Here is a 16,533-nt window from a genome sequence, read left to right on the forward strand (position 1 = left end):
TCATTTTTCAACTTTATCCAAACAAATAACACATTTTCGTGTTCAGCAGAGTCTTCTGCTGCTCATGGTGGTGGTTCAGCTCTAAATCACAGCTTTAATTTTATTCCCTCCTTTATCTCATTTTACATGAGTGTGTATGTGGTGGCGTCATCGGCGCTTTCTTCAGTACCGTTACAAACGGGTCAAACAGAAGCAGCAGCTTAATAAAAACCTGTGAGCCACCAGGTGGCAGCAGAGCTGCCATTCAGCATGTAAAGCTTTTCTTCAGGAATTGCAATTTTTCTATTTCAAATAATAAAATTCAGTGATGCTGTTGACTGGATCAAAGTCCGATGGCCAAACGAGTGATTTCACAGTTTGCGACGCTAAAAAACATTTAGACTGATTTACAGACATCTCTGGCTACTATGTACAATTGGCATCAAATCCTTGAGCACTTCCTGGGGGCGTGGTTTGATGTTGGGGCGGCCATTTTGTTGAAACTTGTAAATAAATATGATGACACGTCATCATTCAAAATGGTTCTGACGCCTCAACATTCTAAAATGCTCTGATGACTCATCAAAGACATTTAGAATGTTGACCCTCAGTTTGAGTATATATAAGGTACAAGTTTGAAAACTCACCAGTTTCATACTCACAGATACACACAGCGATCAGATATCAGATACACACAGCGATTTTGGGAAAGCGATTTTGGTTAGCGATTTTGGATAGTGATTTCAGCCAGTTCTTCAAGACAGTTAGTCTACAGAGAACATCAATGGAAGGAATCAACCATCCCCTTCGCAGCCGGACGTGGCAGCCGACTCAAAACAAGCCGAGGAGGCAGCCATGTCAAAACGAGCCGAGGGGGCAGCCGCCTCAAAACGAGCCGAGGGGGCAGCCGCCTCAAAACGAGCCGAGGGGGCAGCCACCTCAAAACGAGCCGAGGAGGCAGCCGCCTCAAAACGTCAACAGGGGGCAGCCGCCTCAAAACGAGCCGAGGAGGCAGCCACCTCAAAACGTCAACAGCGGGCAGCCATCTCTACACCAGCAGCTGCATCAAGAAAGACAGAAGAGGTTCAAGGCAGAAGGTGATGTGGACATCTTCAAGTCTAGGCTCCAGGAGGCAGAGAAGAAATTACAAGAGGAGCGCAACTGGAGATGCAGGCGAGAAAATGAGGTGGAGATGCTGAAAGAAGAAATCAAGAGTCTCTCCTCCACAGCCGAGCCCCAGGACCAGTCAAACAACAGTGGCAACCCGGATCTTATTAGGGATCTAGAAGCTCGGGTCCTGGGTGAAAGAAAGAAGGCTGACTCCTTCAAACAAACACTTGTAGAAGTCCTGCAACTTTTTAGGGAGAGAATCGACAAGGACATCACCCTGATTTTAGAGCTGACAGCCAAAAACATCTCCCATGGCAACGTGATGCAGGGGCTGAAAAATGACCAGAAAGAGGTCCGCAGACTGACGGCTCAGCTTGAGGATGTAAAGAAGCAGCTGGATGAGAAGACCAGCTCCGAACTCAAGCCTGCATCTAGTCTGCAGACTCAGACTGTTGAGCAGTTTGAGGAGGTCAAGAAGCAGCTGGAGGAAAAGACCAGTGCCGAACTTGAATTGGCCTCCCAGTTGAAGACTCAGCAGGAGGTCTGCAGACTGACTGCTGAGGAGCTGAAGGAGGTCAAGAAGCAGCTGGAGGAGAAGACCAGTGCAGAACTCAAACTGGCCTCCCAGCTGAAGACTCAGCAGGAGGTCTGCAGACAAACTATCGAGCAGTTCGAGGAGGTCAAGAAGCAGCTGGAGGAGAAGACCAGCTCCAACCTTGAACTAGCCACCAGTCTGCAGACTCAGCAGGTGGTCTGCAGACTGACTGATGAGGAGCTGAAGGAGGTCAAGAGACAGCTGGAAGAAAAGACCAGCGCCGAGCTTGAGCTGGCCTCAAGTCTGCAGACTCAGCAGGAGGTCTCCAGACTGAGTGCCGAACAGTTTGAGGAGGTGAACAAGCAGCTGGAAGAGAAGACCAGCGCCGAACTCAAGCTGGCCTCCCAGCTGAACACTGAGCAGGAGGTCTGCAGACTGACTGCTGAGGAGCTGAAGGAGGTGAAGAAGCAGCTGGAAGAAAAGACCAGCGCCGAACTGGAGCTGGCCTCCCAGCTGAAGACTCAGCAGGATGCCTATCAGGCACTGGAGAGGGAAGTGGAGATGATGTGTGAGCTGACTGCAACAACCTCCCCACCGGAGAACGCAGACACTCCTGAGAACATCCAGGAAACAGAGGAGCACATCTCAACTTGGAGGCTCTTCAAGAAAGCTCTGACGCCAAAACACCGGCGCAAGTACAAGAGCAAGAAGAAGGTCCAGGACCTGGACTAACACTCACACACACACACTCTCTCTCACACACACACACACACACACACACACACGGGAACGGGTTTTCTCCGGGTGCTCCGGTTTCTCCCACATAGACAATAATTGGAATAAAATACAAATAGATAAATTGTACCTGTATTGTTGTATTTCTGTAGAACATTGTTCATCATCCTTCATGCTCTTGTCTCACTGTTCATATCATAGTGTGATCAAATACTGGTTTTCTATCAAGGGTTGAATTATTGGCTGAAATTGTGAAAACTGAGAAAAAACACATAATTACAGTGGAAATCAAATATACCTGCACACTGTTAAAAACTTAGAATGAAAGTATGATAACTGTTCTCAAAGTGTCAAAGTGTTGAACGAAGCAGAATTAATAAGGGATCGTATCAGGGACGTGCGGTCATCATGAAAAGTAAAAAAACAAATAATGATACAATAAAATAAATATTAATATTTGTTAAGTGACCTGTGCAATAAATGTCACTTCTGTACAATTCCAATAATTTCAATCATTTTTAAAAATCAAAATAGCTAAATGTGCATATTTCCTGTTAAATTACAGGGAAGCGCGCTAAGTGAGGCAGAGGCGAGTTCAGCCTCCCCTCAGATTGTGTAATCCCTCCCAAACTGGGATAAACTCATGCCTTTTGCTTTCTCACTGTTTGACACCAATGTTAAGTTTGAACACTGTAAAACATCACAGCCCCTTTTAGTTTCTCTTTAACTCAAAGTGCTCGGATATGTTTTAGAATTTTAACTCAGTTATTCTAGTTTATTGTAGGTTAAATTTACATTCATCATCTTGTCTACTTGACAATGTCAGATTGACTGAACTTGCTTTATCAAGTTATCAGTTAAAAAGAAAGAAAAGAAAAATGGTGAAAGTGACGTCTTCAAGCTACAGAGAAAAAATACTTGCTTCTGCATTTGATTCTGAAAAAAAAACACCTTTAAAGTAACGGCAAGGTTGAAACAACTTGTTATATCCTGGAGATACGCCATGTTTTAACTTGGACTAAAGCATATAGACATAGACATAGATATACCTGCACCCCAACCGATGTGTTCAAATGTCCTTACTGACCCTGTTTTGTTTTGTTTGTTTGTGTGTTGTGTAGTTTTTTTGTATTATATATTATTTCATATTTTGGGTGGACTTCAGGTCTGAAGTGTTGCTGCTGAAAAGCGTTCACACTGTTCTTATCCTCTTTATTAGTCACACATTTTCTTCTTACGTACGTTTTTTGGGACTTAACAACTCCTTCATACTTTGTGCTACAGAAACCATTCAAACATCAAAATGTTCAGCTCGTTGAGGACATTCAACTGTGACTTTGAAACATTTCAACCTTTTTAAACTTTTGAAAATATTCAGCTTTTTTCAACTTTCATTTAACATTGAAGTCTGTGGGCTGAATGTTCAAATCATCCTCAACGTCCTCCACTTTGAAAGGTTATAGCTTCCTCATACTTTCAGCTAGAGACTTCATTCAACTTTTAAACAGGTCACCTGTTATGTTACCACATAATTCAGCTTATTGATATCATTTACAGATTTTACAATATTGACAATATCAGTTTTAGTTTTATGTCTTTTTCCCTTCTCATATTTTATGGGTGTGTATTGCGCTGCCTAGAGTGGGTGACGTCATCACCAGAGCAAAGAGGAGCATTAAAATCGTCAGAAACTTTTGTCTTTATCTCGCTCTCACGCCCAACGTGTGTCACTCACACTCACCATTTATACATCGAAACATAGAAAAAATCGTGCTCGTCGCAGTGATGTGGCCACGGAAAGAAAAGAACATACATTCAAATCAGGGAAGCTTAAACCATGAATTACAGTTACAAAAGGCAGCAATGCAGTGTGACGTCAGCTATTCAGCAGGCAGCATTCACACTGCAGTTTCTTCAGGAATTGCAAATTTTCTAGTTACATGATAATGTGTTAAAACTGACAGTAGAGTCACAAAAAGTCATGACATTTGTAAGAAAAATGATCTCATATGTTCTTTTTTTTGTTTTGTCTTTTGACTCCTGGATATGGAAAAAGTCTCATAATCATAAACTGTATAAAAGAATAATATAACACACTTAATGATATACTGTACTTCTTAAATACAGTCTATGGTTTGCACGGCCTGCTGCACATTTCTCAAAGTTGGGAACACTCACCCACATTATGGAAAAGGTTACGTGACCTCACACCACCACAGTTCTCAATTTAAAACACCGTCTTTGGCACAGAGCTACGCTGACTGTGTGTTGCAGCCGTTTCTATGGTGACTTCTCATGCTAACTTATCAGTATAGTAACATTTACATTCTTTACAAACAATCACTAAACCTGACATATATTTCTATTTATACTACAAATTTGAATCATCAGCCAATCACACAATAATAAGCCAATGACATGGAAAACTGATGTCTCCACTGTGACTGTGTTTTAGATGAATGAATATTGTATTGACAGCCATTCGGTGAACTTGTGCTCTGATATCATGACTGATATGTTGTATGACTGTATTTGTAAGATAAAGAATGTGTTCTTTTAATTTGTGTTATATCTTAAGTTTGAGTTCCATCTTGAAATGGGACAAAATAAGTTGGATGGCTTCATCATTTAAAGAAACTCCCACTGATTTAGGACAAGTGATCATTTGCAATAAATGATCTCACATCATCAGGCCTCATCTCATGCCTCTGGACTCATTAGTAGATGAAATATTAAGGGCTTGTTTTGCAGTGGAGGGAGAAGCAAAGAGCAGAAGAGAGAGGGAGAGCAAACACAGTGATGGGGCAGGAGAAAGTGGGAGGCACATGAAGGAGTATTATTATTTCTTCTGCATACTAATGACAAAGGGAGAGATGAGACAGAAGAGGTGGAGAGAGAGAGATGAGGGGTGGTGGTGGTGGAGGTGGGGGCTGGAAAAGCAGAGGTGAGTAGGTTTAGGGAGCCGGAGCCATTCATATGTTTATCGAACCGGAAAGAAAGAAGGGATGGAGAGAGTGATGGGAGGGAAAGACGGCCTTGTTTACTTTCCATCAGGGCAATAATGAGCGATGATGAGGGAGAGACAGGGGGAGGCAGGGGAGCAAAGCAGGGAGCGGAGGAGAGGAGAGGCGAAGGGCAACAGATAGAGGTGAAAGACATGATGGGATGAAGGAAGGAGGTCTCACACGGAGGTCTAAATGAATACACTCACTGCTAATCCACATCAGTTATTCACATATTAACAACAAAAATACCTCCTGGCACTGTTTTATCTCCGAGACACACCACCTCTCAGACAGAAACCATCACCTTCATCCTCCCAAACATTGACTTTTATGAAATAGATCACAGTTAAATGGTAGGAGGTGGTGGTATACTTTGGGGGCATGTTACTGAATAATGAATGGATATGCTGATTTGCTGCAAAACCAGTAAAAGCCAATGAAGGGCAGCAGCGAGTGATATTTATTTTGTTTATCATATTATAGGACCCACCAGTTTTTAGTGATAAAACAACAGGAAATTAGATTTAATACTGTAAAGAAGTGCAATATGTGAGATGCAAGTAAGGTAGTTTTCTTCTATTACTTTGTCAGTGGAGTAAAAGCTACATAAGCGTTTACTGGAAACATTATGCAACTTTATCAAGGACATCTTTTAATTTCTGACTTTGCTGCCAGTCCTTTATTGACGTTCAGCAGAAGAATAATGAACTACTCGCCAAATTGTGTTTTTGTTCTTTATGAGCTGACAGATCCAGTTTACGTGGCCTCGGCGGGGACGTGCACACAGCGTGGTCTTCTGCTGATTGTAGCTGGATGGAAAAACTCCAGGGACAATCAGAGACGTTCAGTGGCGCTTTCATTCTAATTTTCACCTCAAATGTGTCAAGTCCTCGGGCTAAATAAAATGCTTACCTTGACGAGATCTTCTGGAACAATCATATAGGGGAAGACGATGGCCTCAAACCAGAGATAAAACACTATAAAGACTACTTGATATTTTCACATACTATTTTTTTTATAGAATTTTCAGGGCATAAATCTGCACATAAATCACGCTCATGAATTTATCTGTGCACATACAGACACCAGCCTACACTTGAAGAAATTCCCTCCCACAAATTCCCTCCACAGGTAAAACAAAATTGACTACAGGATTTTTAAAAAACTTGTCGGCCAACTTTGAATCAGAAACCTCACTAAACCACACTCACTAACACTTCCCCACAGCTGCGTACATGTTGAAAGCCTGGCAGCAGCTTTCTTTGCCTCTTCTTAACATTCAGAAAAAAAATGATGGCCTGAAATTAAAGCAGTCAAAAAATGGTATGCTCATGCGGCCTGGCATGCAATGTATTATCTTCTAGGAGCAACAGAAGATCCCTGATGTCGGGTGAACTGAGTAAAACTCTCTTTTCTCTTCAAGGTGATCACTGCGGCGGTGGTCTGGTGCTACTGAAGAACTCCACTCTTTCCGTGTCATTCGAAATGTCTGTGAAGACACACGGGTGGAAGGGGGAACAGTTTACCAAAAGGTGTCAGACGTAATAGAGTACTATTACACATTATCTGTATTCTCCACATAACAGTGACCATCAGCCTCAAGTTCAACACTCCTGTTTGGCTGTTAAAGGGGAACTCCACCGATTTTGCACATCAGAGTGTGTTTCTAGGTGTTGAGGAGCATCTGAATCTGATAAATGTCCTCAAGTGATGTTACTTGAGTCAGTGTCGGTTGGTGCTGAGGACGAGTTTAAAGCAAATCTGGGGATGTGGAGTTAGAACCAAGAGAACTTAACGGGTCTTGTTTGTTTGGCTGCACTGTAAACACATAGATAGTAGAATATTCCAGTAGCTTTATTTCAAAATATCACTTAACCATATGAGGACAAAGGCGCTCACTACAATCAGAAAACATTTGTCATCCGTTTGAATTAGTTGATTTTCTTGTGAGTACCTTATGGTGAAAGCCACATTTAGTAGGTCGTGGTATGCAGTAGCATTTAGTATTTAGTTGTGTGTCATAAAATGTGTGTGGCAAATGGTCGTAAGTAAAACACAGCTTTCAGTTGAACGGCACATTTTTTTGTTTGATGCCAGGACGATGAGACTCACCTGTTGAGCAGATGAAGTGAAGATGATCTCCACATGGAAGATCAGTCCAGTGGAAGCGGTCGCTGGTGTCAATGCCACCACAGGGACTGGAGATTTGCCAGATGGACTTTGTCTCCCAGTGGGTGTATTCCATAGAATCACCATGCATCCAAAACCAAACGTCACCCATCAGGAACCTAAAAAGGTATGCCTTGATATTTGACACAAGAATTCAGTTTTGTGTGTTCATCAGCCCAGCTAGGTTGAGTCTATAGATGTCAGCAGCTGTGACAAAAAGGCCTTTGGATGTGAAATTCAGTGGAGACTATAGAACATAGCAGCCATTCCCTTGTAAAGCTGGGCCCCTCCTATTATTATAGCACTTAGTCACAATTGGAGCTTATTGATTGTGACTTTTGTTTGATTATTATTGCTGCTTTAATGGCCTGTTGTTAACGTACCAGATGGTTGTCTGGTGGTGCAGTGGTGTTATAAACGGCCCTGATATAAAACTAATGAGAGTGAATTATCTTTGAGAATGGAAGAATCACGATTGTGCAAACACAGCGGGCTCAAATGTGGTTTGGGAATTATAACAACTTCTGTTCATCTGGTCCACACAGAATTATTTGATAGCACAAATAAGAAAAGCATCACCGAGGTGTTCAAATCTCCTGACAGCATGGGGAAAACATAAGCGGGGAAAATGAATACAAAAGTCTCCACAGATACTTTCCACGTCTTCTTGCACTTGGCACCCTACACCCAACTTTTGATGCTGCTCAGAGGCAAACGCTGGCAGATTGTTGTTATACATGTTGATGTCCAAGTGTGAGTGCACGTGAGAGTCCGATTGTAGCGGCACGGAGCTGCTTAAACAAGCCACGCTGCTCAGTAAATCTTCCGTGGATCAATACGGGTGAAAAACAACACCGCACAATTAACTGTGCAGCTCTGCCCTGCACTGTGGCATCAGATTAATCTTAGAGCAGGGTTAGAGGAATGTGGTAGTGAGGAGAGTCCAGTTGAATAAATCAAAAGTTATTTCATTTGTATACGGATGTGAAATTAAGATAGATCACCTTTAAAATATACTCAGAGTGAAAGTTACCAATGTGTAGTTTAGAAGGTTTAGAATCATTTATACTTTAAAACTATACGGCTGCAAGTCATTAGAAGTAGACAAAAAGAATAAAAAGTGCTCAAACTAAAGATTATTTTACCCTCATCACTGATTAACCGTTCACAGGAAATGGAAACTCACTTCGGTCAGGAAAAGAAAGTCAAAGTTTTGGAGAATTATGAATAAAAAGAACTCTTGGTAAGTCAGATTTCACACACTATCATACTTTCAACTTCATTATATTGGTAGTATTGCATACGTTTGACTAACCCTAACCCTCATTCATCATTTTGACTTTCTATTTGTAATTTCACTTAGGAAGTCAATATTTCAACTAACTAATTATTACTTTGATTAAGCATTTCCATCGAGAAAAGAAAAACATACAAATCAAAACTATAAGACACTAAGTCATATTTTTTACATGCTCAATCAGTCAATGAGTATTTTTTTTTTTACCATGACTAACTTTTCATGTATTTCTTGTGGAAATGGGCTTCCATATAAGGCCACGAAGACCCAGCAACATTTTAAACCTGTATTTGATGTGTTTTTAATTGTAACAGACTTCGGTAAAGGAGAATATTCATGACTTTCAAAAAAGTTAAATTAAGAAGTAAGAACAATTCTAAAGGCTAGAACTTGGTACACAGGACCTCGTTATCAGACAGGGTACCTGCGCAGCCCCAACCAAACACGTTTAGTGACGTTGAAGGGGGCCGTTCTGAGCACCTCCTCCACCTCCCTCTGCTCCTCCTCACTGCGTATGCTGAGCAGGTCCCAGTAGAAGTCTCTGCAATAGAACAGGGCATCGGACCAACATAGCTTCCTCTCCACCACTGCTACGCTCCTACCCATCACCGCCGCGCTGAAGGAGGGCGCAGGGGCAGCCGGTTCTGAACAAAGTGAGCAACAGAACATCTGGTGTAGACATGCTACAGCGAGGCCGGTCAAGATACTTTTTGATATTGTGCAACTGATGAATTTTTTTCTTTTCTCATTGAGTGGCTGTACCAGGGTTTAGAATCACACATATGATCGCCTGCTGAGAAATCCATGCACGTTTTTGGATTGAATGTCAAGTTTTGATCGACTTACCTCCGTACACTTCCACTTCACACATGATCAGTACCCTGTCTTCGTTGGCGTCACTGAGAAGCACATTGACCAACCGTCCTATCATCCCCTGACAGTGGAAGGTGCGAGTACTTCTAGGTGGGATGGAGGGAATAATGGCACAGCTGAGAAAAAAGAGAAACAGAAATAAAAAGATATTCATGGTTTGCTTTTTTTTTTTTTTTTAAAGTTTGGTACATTAAGTGCATTAAGTTTGGTGGGGTGAGAAACAGCAGTCATACAATCAACTGTAGCCAAATCAACAGATTATTCAGACCACTTTTCAGAGGTTCAACTGAAGGTGGGATAAAATGTTTTGAATTAAACCAGAGCATGGGTTTATTTTCGCCTTCATGGTAGGTGGGGAAATAAAATCAATGGATAAATAAATAGAAATAGGAAGAACGATATGCCCCAAATTTTGTCAAGGTGTTAACATTTTACTTGCATGTTCAGTAAATTATCAGAGAATTATAACTGTACCAAATGTCACCAAATTGGATTGGTGACATCTAACAGTGGAGTATGTGAAGGTGGAAAAAAGGAGAACATTCACCAGGATTACCGTGGGTTGTTGTTGCCATTGTTCTCCAGGTCATTCCCTATGAGGATAGTAGCATTGTTGATTGTTCCACGGATCTCATCCCTGCTGGTGATGCTAATAAATGTGATCCTGTACGTGGCCGGCAGGAGCAAACTCCACCAGACGGTCCGTTCACTTAGCGTATGACTGCAGGATCCATCAAAATAGTTGGGGTTTCTGTTCCCATCGATTGCTCTCCAAGCATCACCAAGATCCCATAACGATGACTGAGATGCTGTTCCATTGGGCGCCACATTTGGCAAAGAGGTAGCTAGATGGGGATCTGAACGGACTGCTAAAAAAAGAAAACTTGAATAGCCAGTGTTCTTGTCCAAAAACTAATCTGTATGTTAAGTTCAGCATCTCATGGAATCTCAATTTTAAAGCAATCTCACATTTTGACATGTATATATCCATCTAATCCAGTTTTAGGTGCATTCAAATGTATATGGCAAATAAACAAATGGTAATGAGTACAGCTTAGAATAACTGAATAAGTAACAAAGGAAATGGTAGATTTCTGGCCCTTATTCTAATACTTCTAACACTTGTACTGACACAAAACGAACTATGAAGTTTGAGCATTACAGTGTGGCAGCAGTAGAAATGAGTGAGAATGCATTATGTGCGGTACGAGCAACAAGTTTTGTGTGCAATAACTGCATGCCATCGCAAATGTACACTTGGATTTTACCTGACAAGCCAGATGGGAGCCCCAGCTGGAGGAAAAGCCCTTTAAAAAGAATCAGATCGGTTAATCAGAAACATTCTGAGATCCTCCTACTCGCATTATCTAACTGATACCTCATTTGAAAAAAATAATCACAGGAGCAGCACCTTTTGAATGAGGCCTAGAAAGGAGAAAGGAAAGAGGAGGCTACAGTGCTGTCTGAGGGGGCTGAAGGATCTTTTATTTTTTCTCACCCAGGATTTATATTTTGTTCCAGCCTTCTTTTGCGATACAGTTAAATCTTCAGGGATTTTTGATGCCAATGATATTATAACTGTTGTATTATAACGTTCTAAAGTTTTCTATAACTTTATGTCTTCCTAAAGTTATAATAAATTAAACTAGAAATTGAATCCATCCTGATAAGAGTGCATAATCTTTTCTCAAATATGTCACATGTCACTGGGTTTTTTGTAAAGGGAACAAAAATATTAATAATGCTAGAGATGGCTTTTTTTTTTTTTTTCCTGACACACTGACGTGTGTGACGTGTGAGTCCTCAGCTATTGAAGTAAGGAATGTGAAAAAGAAAGAAAGAAGTGCAGTCGAATTGGGAGCTTTTGATGCACTTCCCAAGGACAGACGGAACCAGAGGACAGATGGAGGATTGTGAAGGTTTGATTACAATACAAACTGTCACACAGGTTACTTCGCATTCTCGCACAAGGACTAAAGCGAATGAACTGACAGAACTTTATGTCTCTTTGGTTAAAAGCAGGCAGGGAGGTGCGAAGCAGTCTGAAAAGTTCTGAAAACTTGTTTCCAGCTTTTGTGGATTTCAGTGCTAGAATTGTGAAATATGTACTCCTTAGGATAAAGTAACTACGTAGTATTGGCTGTGGCAGCTGGTGAACTTTAAATGAACTAGTTTAAGATTCAAATTAATCAGAGTATTCCTGATCTGTTTACAAATCTTAGTTTTAGGATATTTTCTAATAGGAACTCAGCTTCATCTTTCAGATCAACACGTTGTTGCACAGTATTGCAAATAAATACAGTTGAGAAACTTAACATAAAGACATTTTAGGAGGATATCTATGCAGCCAGAAACAAACAATAAGTATAAAAAAATGAAGGTGAACAAGGCCAGCCTCAGCTCGCTCTGTGTGAAGCCACAGAAAAATGAGACCGCTGAGCTCTTTTGGCACCGGTTGCACATGTCGAAGCCAAGGAGTGTTTTCTGCTTTCTGCTTCAAACAAATTGGAATAGTTAGTTAAAAGGACGGCGCTTTTGGAAACATTAGATGAATAACCTGATGCTGTCTAGTCAACAAAGAGATTGAAAAGTGATTGAATGAGTTTTGAAAAATACGTGAGGAAGATTTCTTTGGTAGGAAACAACCTTTAGTGGAGACGCTGGGAGCCATCAATAATCACAGAAATTACATATTCATGCACTGGATGAAACAGTAGGAATCAAATTAAAAAATAAGAGGCTTTTTTGCTGCCATGTCTTGTGGAACTAAGAGCGCTGCTGTAAAGTAACTTTATAGTGCATCTTGTGCTGTGATGTTCTCCACTGAAGTGTTTTCTCAGCATCAGTTTCACAGGTTCCCTCGTCTGTGCACTCGTTGCATAGAACCATTTACTTGCATTAATGAGTGTTATCTTGTACCAAGCAAGCTTGACAAGAATAAGCAACAAAGTAATGGATGGTTGGCTCATATTAAAATGCAGTTAAGTCGAGCTACCCCAGAGTGAAATTCATCGCCCATGTTGGTGTCGTCTGCCTGATAATTGCTGCTGTTTGCTGAGGCCTGTAAACAACGATGTAGGCTCGTTTGAGTCATTACGTGTTAACAAAGCTGTTTGACCCCAACCCAGAACCAAATACTGTGTTATTGCTTTATTTCCTACCATATCCTGTATGTTCTTAACAAAAATATATCTTTTAAATATCACCTGCATCTGACTTACTCTGCACGATGGAAGGACGGACTGATCCCCATGAGAAACCATGAGAATGTCGACTGAGAAATGTTTGGCTAAACTTGTACTAACACATTAGAATAAATACATACTTACAAATTACAAAAAGAAATGTGTGTATTTTTCTTAATATTAGAAAATGTCATTGTCTACAGGGAATGTTTTAGAAGCAGAGCATCTGTACTTTTGCAGCCACAGTTTTATTATTGGTTAAAGTTGTTTGTCAGACATTTCTGTGTTTTACATACAGAAAGAAATGTTTGAGGTTTATTTACTTGCTGACCTTTATTGGCTTCTACCTTTCACTCACTTTTATTGTCAGTATCTCACAGCATAGCTGCTGCCATTAACCTGTGTTGTTTATTTTGTCTGACCATGTTCACATCATAAAATAATGAGCTGCAGCTCTGCAGCCTGGCCAAGCCTGCTGGTTAACATAGTATTATGAGCTGCAATCAAATTTCACACTCAATCTGTCTGAGGTTTATTGAGCCGTCTCCTCCCCTTGATTGATGTTTTGTTCAGGATTGTTAGGATGAAGTCATGTGATCTTTTTCTACAATCATTTTCTCTCTTATTGTAATCGCAACTTTACCATACACGCTGTTTTTGATCCCTTGTGTTGAAACAGGCACAGGGTCAGCACTATAACACTGATGACCGTATAAAGTCAGTCAGCTTGCAGTTTAGGAAAATACCGTTTTGAATAGTAAAATTTAATCAAACTTATCACACAGGTGATAAGTAGATCCCATCAGAGTGGATCACAATATAATCAGTTTGATCTAATTTTGCCATTCAAACAATTCAAAGATGGTACTCACAGAAAAGCACACTTCCAAAATCAGAAACCATGATGAATGATTAGAATCCATCCCAGCTCAAGCTGTTTAAAACAGGTATGGCACAAAAAGTATGGAAATCACCTCAGATGATTTGCCTTTGCTGTACCAAATATAGTAATGGACTCATTTCCAAACCAAAAGCTTCCAAACTTCCTGTTCTCTCTGGAACACATTTCACTTCACACGTACCTGACTATTAATAGTGGGCTGAAGGTTACAACATGAATGCACAGTTAATTCTTTGTCCCAATGAGGAGAAGCCCTGATAATAATAATAATAGTAGTTTTTAGAGGCCCTGCTGTTCAGATAAGACACCTGAGATTTGCTGACAGAAAGCACAAAACTGACGAGCTCAAACTCCAGTGTATTACTGACCTGGGGTGGTGGAGGACATACTCAGGGATCTGAGCAATCTAAAAAGTAAAAGCCCTGCATTCAAGTAAACATAAGTAAAAGAACCTGAGAGACAAACTCCTTTCAAAGAGTCTCCAGATAAATCTGAGTGGTAACATGTTTAATGGGTGAGGAAATATTAGAAACTTTTGTCTAATCTTTGCTTTTTGTGTGAAATCTTGGATCATTTGACCTAGTTGAGTCTGAGTTATTTCAATGAAACCACATGAGAAGTTTAGAAATCTCACTTGCTCTTAGTGCATAAATGCCTCTTTTCTCACTTTGTGGAAATGTTATTTAAAAGGTGTGTTACGTGTGGATGAAAACCTGGCTATTGATATACTCAAGTACCTTAAAATCTCATTTCACAGTAAATTACTTGAGTAAATAGTTACTTTCCACCACTGGTGTGGCTCGTGCTCGTCTCCGTGGTAACCTCATGACTAATCATTATGGTGCATGTGTATATTTACGACCACAACATGGGAGTTTACCAGCTTACTGTAAACTTGACGAATGAATACAGACACGACATGAGCGAGTCTGAGTTGTTTTTGTTCATTAGAAATTTCACTGAGTGTTATTTTTAATAGGCTATTTTTTTGCAATTAGATGATGAAGGAGCACTACAGTGTTTTTAAGCAAAGCTCCCGGTGAGCATTAATAATGAATCCAGTGAAAGTGAAAAGGCTCTGTGAGGGTTCTTAAGAAAAGAAACCACTTCAAGTCCCCCGTATTTCACTTGCTACTAAGTTAACATGATGGCAGAGTGCACAGGATATGAGCTTGTATTCACTTTTCAGAATGTGATTACAGTGACTATGCAATACGTACATATTATATTAAGTGTGTAATAACAAATCTGAATAATGAATACAGAGAATAACATTATTATAGGCTGTATGTGATGACGTGAGGGTGTTTTTCTTCTAGGAATGGACACTTGTACTTAAGACAAAGTTTGGAGAAAGGGCCTTAATGTAGAATGTTTCCTACATAAACTCCAGGGGTTAAATGCTGGTCTTTATCTAATGGCTGGGATTCAAGAATAATATAGGTTTTAAATAGGAGGATTGAAGTGTTTTAGTCTCTTAAAATAGATTTCTTTTTCTGCCTCTGCAGGCCTTTTTGAATATGTCCTCCCTTAATGTGTGTACTACAGGAAATAAACTGCTTAGAAATGTTGTTCATGTAATTGAAATACTTTGCAGGCAACCTATAATGTTTGGATTGTGCCCTTAAACAAAAGGAAATGACTTTGTTTTGCTTATGATTGATGCCTTAATACAGCTTGAACCATTCTGATGTAAATACAGTTTCTCTAAACCAGCAAATGTTCCCCTCGGTGAGAGTAAGATAATTCAAAATTTGTCTGGAAACAAGGTCGGAAAAAAGACTAAATCCTTTGCAAAGTTTTTCATTTTCTTTCTGCCGTGTGTGTGATGATGGGTTATTATTATGTCGGTTCATTAGCATATTTCATATCCTGCTGCGGTGGGTTTCCAGCTCTCTATCTGTCTCCATTGGCAGCAGAGACAAGACACAGGTGCTGGATGCTCGCTGAAGATAGCTTTATGAAAAAAAAGAACCCAATACACACCAAGGTAAACATACAAACAATGCTGGCTCATCATTCACCAAGATATGCACACATAACCATCAGTCAAAGAGTCTAATAACACCAGCATGTCATACACTAACATACAATCTGTCAAGTCATCAAAGCTGCTTCCAAATGTGTCACACAGCACTCAACCAAAGCAGACAAACACATGCCTGCTGTCCCTCACACACAAGTGCTGCTTTGTCAAACACTCGGATGCAAGCAGAATGATAACTCCTGCAATCATCAGAAGCATGAAATATGTAACAATGTCTCTCACACACACATACACACGCAGACGTGATGATTTTTTATGTGTCAGAGCTGAGTTTCCAGGCAGTAAAAAGGGGGAGAAGATGAAAGCAGGGTTGAACAGCTTGTTCTTTCTCCCCATCTCTTCTGTCATGTTCACCAGAGGGAGTTTTGATAGGTGTACACTCTCTCACACACACACACACACACACACACACACACACACACACACACACACACACACACACACACACACACACACTCACACACAGGCATACACGCCTCTCGCTCAGAGGCATAAGCGTAGAGACACACACAGCGTTCATAGAGAAGTGCGGCAGGAATAATTAGATTTCACTTCAAAGAACCACAAAGTTGTTTCGGTGGGAGACGGGGCTGATGTGTGATTGGCTGCCCAAACTAAGGTGACCGGACCATTCTTCTCTGCTGGAATAAACTGCCACATTGGCTGTGCGTTGTTAATATCTGACTGACATGTAGGT

General features: G+C 40.6%; 1 protein-coding gene and 1 long non-coding RNA gene across 2 annotated transcripts; both read right to left on the reverse strand.

The window, feature by feature from the left end:
- Nucleotides 1–6,422: 6,422 nt before the first annotated feature.
- On the reverse strand, nucleotides 6,423–9,357 carry LOC139223883 (uncharacterized). Its single transcript, XR_011586043.1, has 3 exons — nucleotides 9,255–9,357; nucleotides 7,477–7,652; nucleotides 6,423–6,853 (listed from the first exon to the last, which is right to left on the reverse strand). It is a non-coding gene; the product is annotated as an uncharacterized lncRNA (long non-coding RNA).
- A 4-nt stretch (nucleotides 9,358–9,361) lies between these two features.
- LOC139223420 (fucolectin-1-like) lies at nucleotides 9,362–11,663 on the reverse strand (the record flags this gene model as incomplete). The annotated part of the gene is made up of 4 exons (XM_070855336.1): nucleotides 11,657–11,663; nucleotides 10,260–10,572; nucleotides 9,677–9,819; nucleotides 9,362–9,474 (listed from the first exon to the last, which is right to left on the reverse strand). Coding segments are annotated over exons 1-4 (576 nt in total), but the record flags the coding sequence as incomplete, so codon positions are not given.
- Between the last annotated feature and the right edge of the window lie 4,870 nt (nucleotides 11,664–16,533).

The sequence above is a fragment of the Pempheris klunzingeri genome, chromosome 24 (genome assembly GCF_042242105.1).
Source record: "Pempheris klunzingeri isolate RE-2024b chromosome 24, fPemKlu1.hap1, whole genome shotgun sequence".
NCBI lineage: Eukaryota > Metazoa > Chordata > Actinopteri > Acropomatiformes > Pempheridae > Pempheris > Pempheris klunzingeri.